This window comes from Acanthopagrus latus, chromosome 3, assembly GCF_904848185.1.
Source record: "Acanthopagrus latus isolate v.2019 chromosome 3, fAcaLat1.1, whole genome shotgun sequence".
NCBI classification, from domain to species: Eukaryota; Metazoa; Chordata; class Actinopteri; order Spariformes; family Sparidae; genus Acanthopagrus; species Acanthopagrus latus.
In genome coordinates this window covers 10748040-10766816 of record NC_051041.1, presented here as the reverse complement: position 1 = coordinate 10766816, position 18777 = coordinate 10748040, and the positions used below count along the sequence as shown (strand labels likewise).

The window sequence follows — 18777 nt, the reverse complement described above, 5'->3', positions numbered from 1 at the left end:
ACTTCAGCGCTGCCGGAAGGTATTATAGATCATCCTCGGATCGACAGAGGATTTTTTTTTTTTTTCATTTTTTTTTTTTTCATTTTTAATTCATTGGTCTGGGAGGGTATCAGTCTGTGACCTGACAGTGACATAGTCAGAAAATAAATGGTTAAAGCTAGGCTCGCCTCTAAGGACTTCTAGCACTTTAAAACGTCTTAAACCAGAAATGCAGTAAAATGTGTGTAGATGTTGGACAATGCACACAGCTTGCGAGATCGTTTGTTTGCATGAATTAACAGGCGACATAATATTCAAGAAGTTTAGGCTCTTTAACTGTCACCCAGGTGCACTTAACTGTTCTGGCAGTTTCCTGCAACCCTTGGAAATGTTAAAGATATAATATGAAGCAATTCTTAACTAAGACATTTCTAAAAGCATTTTGATTGAGTTGTGTACATGTCAATCCAAAACCTTGGTCAAAACAATGATCAAACCAAAGTCCATTTAGTTGCCTGTCACTACCTCTGAGCCTCAACTTGACCCACGTCATGTTTCAACAATACATGACATATTACACTCAGATTTAACGCAGATGAGCTGACTTTCATATCACGAGGTGTCATGGCACCTGAGCGGGGACTCTTCCAACTGGGTGATGGTACACTAGATCATTCTGTAGCGCTCTTTGGGTCAACAAAACTGTACGTTGTTAACACAATGTGGGGATTGTTTGCAGCTGTTGTGTGTTAACTGTTTATCAAGATACAGTCATACAAATTTAACATATCAATGGTATGCAGAAGAGTACAGTGTCAATATTTATTCTGCATTTTTGGTGCATTGATTTTGATCAGGTGAAGTCCAAAACACAATGACCAAAAAGTACTGTGTGAGACGTTCCCTTGTTCCCATTTTGAAAATAAATTGGTGTTGTTCTCTGGTGAATCAATACTCGAGTGATATTTCCCTCTTGCACAACACTGATGAATAAAGCACAGTAGATCCCAGTGCGGTGCAGTTCCTTTGGAGAGATAATGTTTTATAATGCTTTGAACCTAAAAGCAGTCTGTCAGCAATCAACAGCTGTTCCCTAAAACTTCCTGGACGTCACATCACAACTCCTGTTCTCTGAAAATCAGATCTTATATAGTGAATATACTGAAAAACGTATGGACGATCTAGGTTCAACTACTGTACACGAAGTTAAAGTGGAAAATAAATACAGAAATGGAGTGTGTTACCATTTACGTGTGTGTGTGTGTGTGTGTGACTATGTGTGCGTGCAGAAGAAAGAGAATATCAAGTGGAGACTTGCCAGAGGGAGCAAGAGAACATAATTGATTAAATACACAAGACCAAAAGAGCATCTCTCCCTCTCTCCATCTCTCTGTCTACCATCCTCCCATCCATCCTCTGAGCCTCTCCTCCTCCACGGAAATATAAACCTGCTATTCCACCGACGGTATCGGAATTAGACAGAGGGGAGGGGGAGGAAATAAAGAAGCAATGGGCGGAGGGAGGGTGGAAGGAGGCAAAGATCGATGGAGGTACCGGCAGACACGGAGGGAGGCAGGGAGAGGGGTGAGGAAGACACAGAGAGTCTGACGGAGGTACATCGGTTCGTTTGTTAACGTGTTAATTATTCATTTTAGCATTTAAGCAGAATGTAATCACGGAAATGCAAAAGCCGGTACTACAAGCAAAAAGATTTGAGTAATTTATGAATAAAACATAAACAACATCTAAATCAAAAAAAAGGTCATTTTCTGCCATGTTGAGCACATTCCAGGAAACATTAGAACACAATCAAACGAGGGGCTGCTCACTTCTCGGAGCTTCATTTTGGAAAGTGTAGCAGTTCACTAATTTAATGTGATTGTATTTACAGAATACAAAAACAATAGAAAAATCAGTAGAGGAAGGCGTTTTCGTCATCGGTATATAGTATATATAGTGACACTCAGATTCATAACTCTTGAGTCTCTGCATTACACAGTTTCTCAACATGTTATAGATCATGTCACCTCTCAGCAAAGAGTACACCCACTGTGAAGTCACCCATTCATCATACCATTTTTGAAGCCTGGAGTTCGGCATCCGTCGCCATCTTGTTTTTTGGCGGTCAGAAGTGACCATATTTGGATGAGGTGGTGGACGTATGGAAGAAGATACGCACTGGTACACCTCAACCCTGATCTGATTTGACTGAGGACTTGGGGTAGCAACTTGTCAATTGCAAGGTAGTTACGCCCCCAAGCATATGCTGCTTTAACATCTGTGTTAATCTTAATTTTTTAAATGAACATCGCGCTGCACTGAAGAAGAGAGAACTGAGACCATAAACTCATTAGAACACTGTGAGCAGCGGGATCAGCTCTTCTCAGTCTTTACATACGATCAGACTTGTTTTTCGAAACCAGTGGAACAATCTTCTTACTCTAATGTAGAGCAGAGTGAACCAGTTTAGACAAGTTACCTGCTGTTTTGTTTTGTTTTTTCTCTCTGTTACATAAGAAACTCCCACAATTCATTTTTTTTCTTAGCACTGTGCCGTCGACTCCGATTAACAATGCATTCCTTTAATCATAACGTTTTTCTTCATCGACTCTGCAAGATGTCAGTCAGTCAACGAGGACGTACTGTTGGATCGTGCGTCATGGATATTCTGTTATTTAAAGTCTAATTGGATAGTATGGGTGCTTTTTCATTATACGTCTCTCCTCACTTCCCTCACTTCAGCTTTCAGCTCCTCCCTGTGAAGATGCGCGAAAGAGTCACAGGCGAGGGGGGCGCCAGGAGACACCTGTGTTTCCTGTGATGTCTGACTTGAGAGAATGGTGAAGTGTTTCTACCTGCTGTGTAATGGATGGCACACACACACACACGCACACATGCAGATTCCCTTCGGCGGTAACATGAGTTAGAGAGCTACTCGAGCCAACAACAACTTTTTTTCTGTGTGCACGCGCGTCCGTGTGTCTGCTTGTGTGCGGCTATTCACAAGACAGTGGGGGAATGCTACTTAATCAGCCAATCTGTCTTAATAGCCTCCTCTAATTAAGACAGGAGGGAACTGCCACACACACACATACACCTGCAAACTTATGCGAGCATCCAGAGAGAGAGAGAGAGAGAGAGAGAGAGAGAGAGAGAGAGAGAGAGAGAGAAAGAGAGAATACTCAATCACACACAGAGAATACAGCACACACACACACACTGCAGGAGTGTTGGGCTGAATGTAGTCTAGGTGGAGCCATCATCAATCAGTATAGAGACGGAGAAGTCCTCCCTGCGCGTGTGTGTGTCTGTGTGTGTGCTGTTTAGGTACATTGTGTATGTATGTGTCAGAGCGTGTTGTTTATATGTGTGCGTATGTGTTCGAGCTTGCGGGAGCGTGCCTGCTGTGTCACTCTCCATCAATCTCAAGTGGGCAGAGAGTAATCAGTGTTCACAACAGGACTCTGCTCCGGCTCTCCCTGCCCTCCCTCTATCTCATCTAAATTTTCTCTCCTCCCCCTCCCTTGCTCAAATCCTCGTAGAGCTGCAAGGTGGTTTTAAAAACTGACTTGTTGACACGGACAGCTGAGAGCTGAAGCAAAACATAAGTGGGTGGCTGTGGACCATACTGAGGAAAGAAAAAAAATAAAACGCATGACGTTCATACTTTATAAATTGAGCGAGTACTGTAGGCATTACCGATGAGACCATTAAAATGACAAAGTCACTTGCACACTTCTGTGGCTGGCTTTTATGGCCTGCGTCAGTCCTAGGGATGTCACTTTTGGTTAATTTTGCTTTCGATATTTAGGGTAACTGAATGGTTAATTCTTCAGAAAAAAACAAAACACAACACTACATGAAACACAAGAGGCACTTTCCTCTTAACCCAGCGTTCAATCGAATAGATGAGCCCCCAGTGAGGCTCTGATTGAGGAGCACTTGTCTCGGATAACTGGACTTATTTTCTGCAATTGGCTTTTGTCGCTTTGCCAGCCTGGAGAAAAGGACACACACTGGACTCCGTCTCCCAGTCAGCACTGAAGTTAACTTTCCTCTGTGAAGGCCGTCCAGCACTTACTTATCAGGGCTAACTTTTGCCTTTCTGCCCTGGCTGGCTTGACTTTGAACTCAGTGTTTTCTTCTCAAAGCACTTTTCTCTACGTTCAGTCAGTAGCTCTCGATGGCATAACATACTAGGGCTGAGGGTTAGGTTACTGAAGTAGCTCTTTGAATCCCTCGCCCTCTACCAAACTGGTTGGCTGTATATGTCTCCTCCAACGGGCACGCATAATTTCCCCCCCGGCTGGCAGCAATGCAATCTTTGGCTGCGAGCCAGCCTCAGACGTGGCGACAGGGTTGTTGTTCTTAACGTGATACAGCAAAATTCTGCTAAGACTAAACTTAAGAGTGGGTTCACACATTCATAACTTGCATTTTGACTTTGTTGCCTTAGAGCGTATTTTGGCTCGCAACACTTCTACCCTCAGACTGCTCGAGCTAAGCCGTTAGCAGACAGCGTGTCTGTATGCAGATCAATTTATAGAATTGGCATCCATAACCACTGACATCCCCAGTTAGATCCCTTAGCTCCAAATAAGAGAATATCAAAGTGATAGATGAGAATTTTGCTTCCAATTTTGTGGCCCTCTGGTCTATGCTTCTGTTTTTCAACACCATCAACCACCTTTTGGATGAAATGGGTTGCCGTCAGAAAAACCAGGCCTTATCTCCCAACATCAGTGTCTAATCTCACTAATGCCCTTGTAGCTCAATGCAAGCAAATCCCTGCAACCAGATCCGTTAAGCTTGCGGAAAACCCGCAACCAGAAGGAGTGTTATGGCAGCTTACGAACGACAGTGATTCTGGTAATTTGCAGATTCTGGTGTCCACGTGTACATGACTTCTGTCAAAGTACATCTGAATTAAACTGACAAATCACTTATTACTGCTTAAAAACGTGTGAAGACAGCTCAAAGCACCAACTGTGATGCTCTAAAAAACCTATAATGAGCATAATGATACAAATTCATCTCTGACAGAATCACTTTCAAGAGTAGACAACGATCTAATCACTAAATAAATAAAACCTGAACGGAACACTATGGCTTTACAGGCAGGAACAGCTGAGTTTTGTTTATTATACAGGGAAGTACGCTGTGTAAAACATTGTATACCATCTGTTGGGTAATTTATGCTTGTGATGGCAGAGCAAGCAGGTTAGTAGCTAGCTACTTCTCCTTCTTGATGTGGGGGAAAACACAGCCCCAGCCAAACACTCATATGTATTAAATCCAAGCAAAAACACTGCCTTTGGTTTGTTAGACTACAGAGCGCCAAAGCAGACTGAATAAAATGTTTTGGAATTTTATCATACTGATGATCTACATGTCTGGAGGACCAAAACTGGCCCATGAGAGAACTTTGGCCCTCAATAACTCTGATTAAAACGGGTGTTTTGTATTGGTTAACTGATCAATAGGGAATAGTGTCTTTTGTGACAAAAAAGTCTGGTTGATAAAGCTACTGAATACCCCATAACAAAGTTAACAACTACAGTATCACCCCCCCGTCTCCTCTCCTGACTCTCATATTTCATGTCTTCCTCTCCTCTCTTCCTCTCTCTCTCCAGGGTTTACTCTCTGTCACTCTGTCTTTTCGCTCCTTCGTTTTAGCTCAGTCTGTACCCAGAAGCCACTGCAATTCTGGGCGGCTCCTCTCTCAAAATCTTTTCCTCTGTGTGTTTGTGTGTAGCGTGTGTGTGTGTGTGTGTGTGTGTGTGTGTGTGTGTGTGTGTGTGTGTGTGTGTGTGTGTGTGTGTGTGTGTGTGTAGCCTGCGGGACAGCACAGTAATCAGAGCAGAGACAGAGAACGGGAGAGAAAGTGGGAGAGAAAGGGGGACAGAGACAAGGAGAGGGTGCTGGCGTTATTATTATTACATTGCATTATGGTATAATTTCAGCACCCTAGCTACTGACTCTTCAACACGCCACACTTTACCAAGCGCATGCCCCACGCAAACAGAATACCCAGAAAACACATGCGACCGGCCACGGACATTAATACATGCATGGACACACAGAGATTGGGTTTAGAGCAGGGAATTACAATGACGGCGTATTTATGATGGTGGAATTGATCTGCTGTGGCCTGGCCCCGACTACATATCGTGCTTCAGTGGTGCTCAACCTCTGGCACGGCTTAGCACCACCTGGAAAGGTTATTCGCTGTGGGAATGGTAAATATCACATTTCACTGCCCGGCAACAGCGACCTGAAACAACAGTGTCGCCGTAGTGATGGCATGCGTTCACTGTCATTAATGTCATTGCTTGTATTGCTTACAAATGGAACATATATTTAAATATGCCTTTCTGCAGAAGCAATTATAGTATCACTGTTACAGACCTTGAAGATAACACAAGATAAGGAAGTAACCACCAGAACAATGGCTGTTTTTTTGTTTTTTTTACCCAGATATGTGTTTCTGATTCTCTGTAAGCCACAGGCAATTGTGTGGATGACAGTTGAAAAACACAAAGATCAAATGCGTACGAGATAATCGAAGCTCTGTCACGGCGCTCTGTGGAAATTAAGTGCAAAAGTTGAAGATGCCTCAGAGCCCCAGAGCAGAAGTGACCTATTTAAGGATTGTTTTTTTTTTTTTTGGTCCCCAGTGAATGTGTATATCGCGACTTTGTTTGCATAAACATGATAATCAAATTATCATACACTAATCTAATTATACACCTTATTTTGATTCTAAGAGTAATTTGATTAAGATGTTTACTTGCATGGCAGAAGAGGATTTATCTTAATATACCCATCTTAATGCAATCTTGCGTAGTGCGCGTTGATTGAATTCATTGTCACGTGGCTTCTCCCTTAAAGTCAACCCACGGCAGTCGATCCCGAAAACACCCCGCTGCCTTTTTCAGCACCTTGGATGTAGTAATTCTGATTTCAGATTTGTGTCCTATATGTGGCATGCTGCAGGGTTTGGACGAGCTGAGTCAGCATATAAGTGTTCACATCCATGAGCGATCTTTGGATAATGCTGTTAATATCACGCGTTTCAATAATGCGGTGAACACTCTCTGTATGACTGATGTAAAAGAAAGGCTGGATTAAGTTGACCACATGGTTTTGATATAACTGCAGATTTCAACTTAAGCCTTATGTACAGGTAGAAACTGTCAGATAAAGTTTCTTTGTGCTTGTCTGTCTCGCTCTGTCCTTCTCTGCCTTTCGCAGTCCCTCTCAGTGCCTCTGTCTCTTTCTTTCTACAACCTCTTTCCTTGCCCATGAGTCCCCCTGATGGCTTTCTCTTCCTGTGTCTCCCCCCCTCCATTCCCTTTATTCCTCTTTCCACCTCTCTTCCCCTGTCAACTCTCATCTCGCCTCCCCTCGTCCCTAATTCTGCACCTCTGCTTTCCTCTCCTCCCTACCTTCTTACCTCTCATCTCCACTTCTTCTCTCCTGGCTCTCCATGTCACCCCAATTGCCCTTTCTGCTCCTCTCTGTCTACCCATTCCTCTCTTGTCTGCTGTCTCTTTGCCTCTCCCGTCTTCTTCTGCGTGACCTCACACCGCATGCCTAAAACACCATGACACCTCTCTTGCTGTCCTCTCATTTTCCCTCCCCTCGCTGCGCTCCTCTCTGTCGGCTCCCACAAACAAGAGGGTGGGGTCCCAAAAGATTTGAGTAATTTGTTCCAAAGGCTACCAAAAGGTGTGGGTTAATATTGGGGTAAATTTGCTTAGACATGCCTAGACAATAGCCGTGTAGACTTAAATTATGCTTAAGGCCACCAGAAATTGGATTTAAAAATTGATGGCCCCAGAGAAGCAGTGTGAAGGTCACTTGTATAACCTTTAAACCCCCAGTGTTGCAAAAAAAAAAAGAAAAACAGGCACAGGAAAATAGTCTGCAGCGTGAACTTGTTTACAAGCTCACTATGAGAGTCATTTGGCCTACGAATGTGACTGGTAATGGATTCTCCAGAGTCCTCTCTGACTCTGGAATAAGTGGCTGATGTGATTTGCAGCGGTTCATTTTGGGAAGAAAGAAACAGCGACAGAAACGCTCCTTTTCAGTGTGTTTGGGGTGTTTTCTTACTCTACTCGAGTGACGATCAACACTTGTTCTGATGCAACAACACCACCACACATTGAAATTAGAGCCTAAAAAGCAGTACTTTACTGCCATATTTTATTTGAAGTTCCAAGGCTCCTTCACTTCTTGGTGTTGTTACTGGTGCAAAAGATTATATATAGATTATTATATACTGGAGCTCATGTCTACATTATTATAACGACGCGAGATGTTGAACGATTTTCAAGGGCTTGTGGTCGGTACAATGCGGCATTATTTGAGTGTTTGAGTGACACACTGTGTGTTCCAGCTGTTCTAATGGTGTGGAATTATGTTACTTACAAATGCTGACAGATGCCAAAGCTTTTAGCAGGAGTTAACTGGTGTATCACCATCACTTCTTGGTCTCGTCATGTAGGAAACTAAACATTACATTACTATTACATTTGAAACCTTTCGAGCCAAACACTAAATGCTATAGCTCCTCAAATCACTGTCTTAGCCTTAGTATATAACCTAAAGAACGTGATCATTAACACAAACATGACTTGTATGATTAGATCCAATTCAATATGTCATGGCCAGTGATGAAATTGTTCAAGATGCCCTCATCTGTGCACTTACAGGTAGACAGTGGCATTTTCTTCTAAACTACATTCTACATTCCGTTTTTTGTTGTGCACCACCAGCCATTAATAGTAAATGCATTCATTCATAAAACATTTGCAAAAGCCAAGCCCCTTTAGAAAATGTGAAACCAGCATTGTTTACGTCTGTGTTTACTAGCTTGCAGTTCCTGCATTTTGCTGGCACACGGCTACTTTTCTTGGCGCATTACCACCCCTGTCAGTCAGTGGAATAGTGTGAAACCATTGGCAAGAATGTGTATCCCATACTCATCAAAACATAGTTGTACTAGTAGTAAAGAACTCCACGGAGGACTTCTAAACCTCACACATAATGGCTCTTTTTTCCAACATGAGTGACAGTCTACAAACAGAAAATAGGGAATGTGAACTTGAATCAGAAGTCTACACCAAGGCAGGCCTGTTAGTGTGTATTTATAAGCTTGTGTTTAGCCTATACCTTTAGATACATATTTGAGATAATCAGATATGTGTGTTTGTTTGTGTGTGTGAGAAAGAAACAAATGGGGTGTGTGTGCTTGTGTTTCAAGGTCAACTCTCTACTTCCTATTCGGGATGGTGCTGCTATCCCAGCATCCTGTCTGCCAGCAGCATTGATTAGCACTCGGCAAGCATAACATCATGCACACACACACACGCACACACACACGCACACACACACTTAAACTCTTATACGCAGCTCTTTTTTTGCATCTTTCAAAACTAATTTCACAAGCTACAAAATGCTTCCAAGTTCAGAAATCACAAACATGTGATGTCTCATGATATTTGTTGAGAGTGAGAGCAGACACAGACAGAACAACACAAAGCTGAGCAAAGCAAAAACACAGACCAATTTCAACACTGCACAGAGTGAGCAAATTTTGATTGATGATGTTGGAGAAATTGGGTTTGTATCTCTGGGACTAACCGGGACTCCTTTCCAATTGTACAGTACTTAGCTGCTTCTCTCGATAAAATCAAACAAAATCAGCAGGTTGGCCGTGCCTGTCACAGTGGAGCTGGTAGAGCAGGTAGCAGGTCGAGGCCATTTCTTTTAAAAGGCAGTAAAAATGATCAATAAAAGACGGAATCGCAAAAATCAACAAAACGAACAAACAAATAAATGCAAGTCCATGCATTTCTGGGGACCCCATTTAGTAAGTGTATACAAAGATTACAAACCAATAGCAGCAATAAAGGTATAACTTCTACCACGTAGGTGCAATGAAAATCCCGATAATAGGAGGGTCTGACAAAAAGTCTAATCAAGCAACATAATTGAAAACACCTCTGAAAGGCAGGTTGTCGGTGTTTAGGTCCTTAATATGACAGACTTACAAATGCTACTCCAACTCTTTGTTTTTGAATATATTCAACAAAAACTGCATGCTTTATCATGCTGATTACAACCTCCTCCGCTCCCACAAGTGCCTTGTGGGATTCGTAAGATGCCCAAACTGTTAAGTTTATTGTCATGAGTTCTATTCAAGTGTGTTTCTTCAACCACACATCTGTCTGCATGTGTTTGTGCAAATCAATACTATCTTCAAACACCCGGCCCTATGTGGTCTAGTGGGTGTCAAATATATTATGTAGTGTTGAGATGCTCAGATCTGCCTCGAGGAGATTCTTTACATTCCTCTCTTGCATTGCAACTCAATATTGTTGCGCGCATGCTTTTTCATGTGTTGGTGTACAGTACCAGCGGTGATGCTGATGCTTCGGTGGTTATCATAGGATTCACTATGCTGTTGATGTGGGGTAAGAGGGTTTAGCGTGCGAGGATGGATTCCATCTTGCCAAACTTTCATTGAACCAGATGCTGTTTTGAGCCCTTGGCAAAGAGTGCTAGCTGCTGAAACACCAAGGTTAGGACACGTATAGCTTCAACTGTAAGCAGTCAACACATACGTGGTTACATGTAGTTGGCTTAGCCGTTTTCACATATTGCATCTGAATTGCAGATCGAGCTTTCAACAGATTTATGTATGTATCTGTGCTGCACTGTGGCGTCTTGCCAAAATTAACTGTCTGCTAAACCAACTCAAAAATAAATCATAAAAAAAAAAAAAAAAAAAGAGAAACATGTCACCATAGCGATATGACTCCAGGCACTTGGCGACATGGCTCCGACTCTGGCTCAAACCTGACAAAATTAATTTTTACTGCCTCTGTAAAACAAATCCTTGACAAGCGAGAGACTGGTAACTGACAGACTTGGAATAGTCCAGTCGGCCAACACCATGAATGTGGTGATGGGCTATCCAGCAGGGCAGGTGCTGCATTAAACGCTGTGCTGTATTCTAGACTAATGTAGGGAGCACAGAAAGATGCAGAGAAACAGATAGATACAGATAGGTAGGTAGGTAGGTAGGTAGGTAGATAGATAGATAGATAGATAGATAGATAGATAGATAGATAGATAGATAGATAGATAGATAGATAGATAGATAGATAGATAGATAGATAGATAGATAGATAGATAGATAGATAGATAGGCAAGAAAGCGATAGACAGAGAGAGAGAGAGAGAGAGAGAGAGAGAGAGATCATTGTGTTTAAAATGCTCTTCTTGGTTTCAAGGGCAACTGATTCTGAAACAACAAAATATAAAATGTGTGTGTGCGCGTGTGTGTGCGTGTGTGTGTGTGTGTGTGTACTGGTGTGTGTAGTGTTAGGCTAGGATTACAGGCACTTAGCTCACAGCGATATACTACTCTCATAGGCGCGAGCACACCTCCCTGCATACTGATGAGAAACAAGTGTCTGTGTGAAGAGAATCTCTGTGAGGGGGATTGTGTGTCTTTAAAGAGGTGTGGGTATGTGTGTGTGTGTGTGTGTGTGTGTGTGTGTGTGTGTGTGTGTGTGTGTGTGTGTTGGCCTCTGTGTGAACATGGATGCTGGCGACAGCAGTGTGTGTTGGAGTGTGTGCGAGGCCGCTGTTGTCGGCCCGGCAGCGACTGATAAACACAAAACAAATTCTCCCACACGTTCACATATTAGCAAATCGGCCATTAGCTTTCTCTGCTAATTGCCGTTGGAAATTAGCATTTTTAGCTATTAGCTTCATTCACAAATTGCCAATGGAAATTAGCACATTAGCACTTAGTGTCACGAGGCAATTGCTAAGGAATCAGGCAGCCCGGCCTAGTTTCACAGAGACTATCCTGCAACAAAGGGGTCAGTGGTTTCAATCTCTTAACAGCCAGGGCCAGCATACTGTTTTTCAGCAGCAGAAGTTCGTCATGGGCTTTGTCTGGAGATAAGTGACACAGGTAAGGACATCTTTGGTTCATTTTCAGATACCAGAAAGGTTAACTGAAACTTTGATACGAGAATATTATCATGTCTGTATGTCTCATGAAAACCAGCATCCTTTAATTCCAGGTTGTCTGGTGTTTTTCGTGCCCACAATAAATAAAGATCTCATTTGCACATTTTCACATGGACTGTTGTGCTGTTTGGAAATTATGTTATGGGTCTTGGGTCTTTTCAGGGACACTCTAATTAGCGAAGTCATCCTCCAGTGCATTCCTATGCAAGTTGGCAGGTAATCTTCTGAATATTTATCTGTCCTCCATTTCTTCTCTTTGGAATTGTGCTTTGTTTTGTTACATTAAAAAATGACTGGACAATCATCATGAATCATTGACCATGACCAGAACTGCAGTAAAATGTGTGTCTGTGCGTATTATTGTATTAAAATGCAACAACAGTAACACCAATGCTGACAGGTACAATTAAAACATTTTACTTAGTTCTCTGATTTCCCTGCCTGTTTCTTCTGGTTTTGCTGTCTGCCAGTTCTTTGGATGACAGTTTACTTTATCACAGCTCGCTCCCGTTTCTTTACCTGCCTGCCTTGGTGTTTCTGCATTTGGGTATTCTCCTGTAAAACTTAGAAAAGTCCAGTACTTGAGTAGATAGACCCTCCACCACGAGATGAGTTGGCATGTTGCACAAGCCCAAAAGAGAACAACAGTCTGGCGTTTTTATTCAGCCTGTTGTTCTGTACACAGAACTTTGCCAGGGTTTTCAGTGTGCACGTGCTACCTCAAATAAGCCTTGGGAACACACCAAATGAAAAGACGACTGACAACAGATTCTGCCAACAGAAACTGCTGGGCCAGTTTCACTGTCTGCTAAGTGCTAACAGCCGCTAATGGCAATCAAATTGGTGCTGTCCTTTGGTCCTCTAACAAGGTTGGACAACCGCAAACAGATTATACAGAAATCTCTTGATGCTGATGTGTCGTAAAGTTGTAGTTACAAGTGTTTAGTATTCTACCTGCCCAGTTGTCATCTAAATGTGTCACCTCCCACTATTATTATAATCACTCTGATAAGACGGATAAATAAAGGTTGTTTACAGAGAAAGGGGATGGAAACAGTATTGTTTACAGAGTGACTTTCTGTCAATATCAAGCTTCAGGAGTTTTCATGAGGACAAAGAGGACAAAAATCAACTGATGCGACTGTACACACCGCAGGAAAACGAATAGACATTGCATGGTCGCACACGATCGCTACACACATTCTGGAGCACGGAATTCTGTAACAAGCATAGATTCTTAGACAGAAATTGGTCTCCAATCTTTGCACAGAACCTAAGTACAAAATCAATTTAACTTCCAACCAATTTCAGCTCCTTCTAGAGCAGGAAAGGGGTAAACACAGACCGTTTCATCCACTGTACGGGAGACAGTCCCAGATGCTTTAACATGGGGAAGGGGCTTTAATGATGAGGGCTAGGTGAGGCGTTTGGAGGAATGTATACAAGGTTTACCTTCACATCTCACAGGGTTTATGTTCGAGTTACTAAGCCTGGGTCCTTTGTCTGACAATTTGCAACATAGTTCATTTACGGGTACACATTTCAAAGTTCAAACATTAAACACTATATTCTGCAATTATAACATTTAACCTAAATTGACAGGCGCTATAATGCATTGAGATGTGAGGGCTTTAAATAGGATCATTGTTGTTTCTGGATATAAAGCATGTTTTCTAACGGGAGGTATTCAACCGGAAAAAGGTATACTGCTACCATGAGGGGATGTACCTGGACAGCACATAAAGCGTGGCTACACTCTGGCATTTAAACAATGCTAAATTGGTACTGCGGGTCTAGTTCACGCCAGGAAAACATTCTCCAGATGGTCACAACGTCACCACGGGACAGAAAAGAATCCATCGTATCAGGCTGTTTGTACCAAAACCCGACCCTGTCATCGAGATGCCTCAGAGGGAACGAGGGAACATCGGTCCACACCTTAGAAGCTCAGTTCTGCTGATGATATTAAGAGTTGTTTCATCTTCATGTCTGACAGGAGTGGAAGCATGAATTGATTTTTTTGCAATGTTGCACATCAACTGCAGCGCTTGAAGAGTTGTGCTTTCTGCAGCGTCCCTCTGAGCATTGCATCACCTTAAACAAGTCTTTTCATGACTTTCTTGACACCTCTGATGAACAAGACGCCTCTACCCACAGGGGCACTTTGTTTCCTTCCCAGGTAGGAAGTCGTTAAAGTCACTTGCTTAACTCAGGTATCTTGCGCATTCTAAAATGTACTTTTACAATTATGTACGCCTCAGAGCTGTTTGTGAACAAAGAGTGCCTATTGAACAGACAATAAGGTTGATGCAAAAAAGTTTGCTAATGTGAAAATGGCACTGTCATTTTTTAAATGTTTTTTTTTTAATGTTACCTTCCCACTGGAATACTATGTTTTTGGAAAATCCTCCAAATGTATTTATTTACACATTTATGACACAGTGTAGCGCTCCAGTCCATAAATTCTTAGCTAAAATAAACCTCTTACTTTATTTAAGGTCAGTTTAGCATCTTCAGCTACTCCTAACATCAGGGCATGTTGATAAATATTGTACATTTTGCTCCCGGCTGTTCCTCTGAATGTCACTGCTCTCCTCTCAGTACAAAACCATAAGCATTTTATCAGCCCGACTGCTGGAAAAAGACCCATGGTATAAGTAACATCAACACAGCTGACCTCGGAGCGCCGTATGAGACTCTGGAGATAATTCGGCAGGTAAATATCTACGCGGCAGTACAGTACACAAGCTAAGACTGAATCACACACTGCCAGTCACCACCACATTATCCCCCTAAGGCCAACAATCTAACTCTGAGCCATAAATATTGGTCATAAATACTCCTAAGAAGGTGATTTTTTTTTCCACAGCTGTAATGTTTTGTATTTGTCCCTGGTTCAAAATGAAAGCTTGTGACACAAAAACATTTTTTTTTTTTGAATGGCCTGCTCATAGATGATATCTGGATGAACTGAGTGCACAGTTGTGTCTTTAGGCTGGCGTTTATCACTGGTGTTTATGAACGATCAACTTACTTGGTTCCTTTTTGCATGTGTGTTGGCTTGTACTATTTAGTTGTTGTTAGTTTTTTTTATAGAAGGTGTAAGGGAAATTGTCCTTATTGAAATTTGAAGGTTGCTAATTCTCTAAAGAATTACAGACTTGACTTTACTGAGCATGGTGCTTCCTGCAAACGTCCAGGTTTTTTTTTTTTTTTTTTTTTTTACTTATATACCATCAGGTAAACAACAGAACCACAGGAACAGATCTCCTGACACGGCTTAGTCAATCAGTCACACACTCAAGTATTGATCCTGTCTTTATCAGTACAATAGCCCTGTAATGTTACCTAAGAGGGTGACTGTCAGCTAACTCTATTCTGACCTCCTGACAACTGACAACAAGAATCACACAGGCTTCAACACGTCTGTGGATTGGTTTCCAAATTTAAAGTGTCCCAGCCTGTTGACATCCACAAAGTTAAAATAAAAGCAGTAAGCATAAAAAAATCAATTGTATCTCTCTTATCAGTCTGATGATAAATGCTTTAGACTTTATTTAAAGTATGTCTAGATCGTTTAAAGAATGATAACATCTGGGTTGTTGTAGTTCTTTCAAGCTTTGGTCTACGGTGGCATGTCGGGAATAACTCATGCAGCCACAGAGAAAACGTAGGTAAGTGCAGATGAAATGTGAGCAGCTGAGTAGCAGTAATCAGTTTTTTGTGTATGCTGTGCTTCTTTTAACATGACTGCACGTACACACACACACAAACACACACATTAATGAGGAGGATGGCGTGCATCTGTATAGACACACTAACACTCTCCTAAAAGCCGCTACCTGGCCATTACCTCTGAATCAATTACACGCGCGCACACAAACTAATATCCCTGACCATGATTAGATTCAGATTGGTTACAGCAACTGGAATGTTTGATCAATATCCTAATTTACCTACGATCCATACGCACCCGGAGCAAGAAATATTGTTATGAGTGACCATCTGAAAACCCATAAGAAAAATTTTTAAAAACATGCATCTAACTAACGAGCGCAAATGAATTAATCCGTCTGTAATATATGAGGCACACATGCACTCATGCCGCTACATTGCAGGATTTATTTATTCATTTTTTTTTTTTTTCCCATGGTGAAATTGCTAAGCTTCAATAACCACAGATAAAAACTGTGCTTTATATCTGTAATAACGTTTTCATTTTATTACCTGTTCTTACTTGAGTTCTAACTTCTTTTTATCACCTGTTCTAACTTTTTATTGCTGTGCTCCAAGTGTGGTTAAATTGTTCCATAAACTCAGCAGTTATGTGACTACAACATCTTTGCAGAAATGTCAGGTCAGAAAGGTCAACTGAATCCTTCGCTTTTTTGCCCCCTCAAAAATATGGATTAGGACCACAGTCAGGTATGTCACAGCCACCCAAAGTACAGTGGGGCTGTATTATACCTTGTTTAGTCTGACTACCACATTTTTTTTCTGCCAATGCTCTAAATCTGTTTGGATATGTCATCTGTACCCTCTACCTGCATTTGTGCCATGAAATAATGGATATTCAGACAAAGCCACCAGGTCTAAACCTTAACATCCCACCCAGAATTTAACTATATGACAATTAAATACTTTTTTCATTTTCACCATCCTGCTATTTGTACATCTCTTTACCTCTGAAAATAGAACCTGTGCCCTTCTGCATTGTAACACTGAACCATGACTCATCCCTACACTTATAATCAGAGATAGATAAAATGAAAGAATATATCTTGCACAGATGAACGGCCAGTTTAGCCCTATTCATGTTATCAACTTTGATCGTGGCTTACACACTTGAACGTATGCATAAACGAATGAAGAAAGTGACTCACCAAATGGTTGGTGGTTCAGATCCCTCCACTTCCAGGTAGTCATACTTCTCCTCTGTCTGGAAGTCTGTAAAGATGACAGAGATGGTGTCTCCAGGTTCGGCCAATAGGATCCAAGTACAGTCGGCCTGGTTACCATAGTTGCCGGGGTAACCGGGACTGGTCACCACCCCACTGCCGCCCCTCACAGTGCCCCCACATGTGTCCTCAGCTGTCAATCAAATCAGAGTGACAAATAGAAAACCTGGGTTAGGGAGAGGAGGAGGGACTGAGGGGCGGACTTTGTTTGTTAAATTAATTTTCTTGATTTTGGGATAAATTATTTTGATTTTTCTCCACAGCTATATGAGATAGGGTGGGTCAATGATCAAATTTATCAGTTATTACCAAATTATCAGATTTAATTCTCAATAGACCTAGAATGATTGTTCATCAAACAATCCAGGTAGATTATAGGTCAGCCAGCCCAATTCCCCACCTCTCTCCCTTTATGAGGTGATTTTTAGTTACCTCAATTTTAGTGTATTACAGGTAAACTCTTTGCTCTCAACTCCTAATGTTATTCTGTGACTTGAATGTTAGAAATGGATGACTTTCTAATGACACATAAACTGTCAAGTCATATTAGCAAACCATATTAGGAAAATATGGAGCTCTTACATCACAGGTATTACGTAGATCTGAAAAATAGCATAAACGTGGTCATATATCAGTTCTCTGCAATTAAGTCAGTAGATTTGGCAGAATGATGGCAGAATTCTATCTTTTTTTTTTTTTTAGCCAGTTAGAATCAGGGGTTGGGTTTAGGGGTCAGGCTGCAGTTCCTGTCACACTCAGAGCTGCTGTCCACTCCTCCAATAGCAAGGTAAGTTTCCCTTTTTCTCCAATCACAGAGCTCCGCTCCCGTCTCCTCCAATCGCCACCAAGGAACTTTTGATTTAACTGTTTCCCAATTAGTTGATTTGGTTTCAGTCTATTGACTTATGCTCAATTGGTTTCAAAACATGTGGACCAGATGTGATGATAAATTTGCCTAATTTTCTCTAATTCTTGATCACATCTGATTGATAGTATTCTTCATAATTGATAGTGTTGCTGATTACTGTATAACAGATAAAGACACATGGATTGCGCTGTGCACACGGCATAAATTATACACATATAATTTATACAGATACACTCACGGAGAAAAAACATACTACATTGGACCTTGCTGTGTCACTGGGACATTGGTTGTATGGCAGGTTGTTTGATAGGACTGAGCTCAATTCACTTTTTCAAAATACCATGAGAATGGGTGACTTTTAGAAACAGGGTGCCTGTCTAAACATGGTGAAATGCATTTATCAAAAGCAAATTGAGCCCAGCCACGTATCCACTGCCCCAGTGATGAAAGATGCAATGTTGAACCTTTTTTTCTGAGAGCGTACAAGTCCAACTGTAAACATGGTATAAATTATACCTGTATAATTTATAGTTATACATAAAAGAGGAAGTACTGTATGTTACACACTCTTGCAGCAGACATGTATTTTCCTACACACCAGTGAGTGCAATCTGGGATGACGCGTGATTTATATTACTCCCCAGCGCATCACACGTTGATACAATCAGCATTCGGGGAAGACAGAGACGCACAAGATGTGCGTTGTCCGTAAACTGCACTCACTGATAAGCAGAAAGAGGACACATCCGCTATAAGAGTGTAGACAGGCGCTGTCAGGTATACATGCACATCCTTCGGGCTCACCCAGGTGGTGCTGCCTTGGGGGATGCATGTACAGATGACAAAGATTAGGTAGGGACCAAGCCAGACTCCACCCACAGGAGGGGTAAAGAGAGTAACTGTGGTCCAAGACTAA

The 18777-nt window shown here is 41.8% G+C and overlaps 1 protein-coding gene across 2 annotated transcripts in view; it reads right to left on the bottom strand.

The window, feature by feature from the left end:
• csmd3b (CUB and Sushi multiple domains 3b) overlaps nt 1-18777 on the bottom strand; it is a 363253-nt gene that overhangs the window by 153127 nt on the left and 191349 nt on the right. For both annotated transcript variants that reach the window (XM_037092815.1, XM_037092814.1), the window contains one exon: nt 16919-17126. In XM_037092815.1, coding sequence (XP_036948710.1) covers nt 16919-17126 — 208 coding nt within the window. The remainder of the gene's footprint in view (nt 1-16918; nt 17127-18777) is intronic.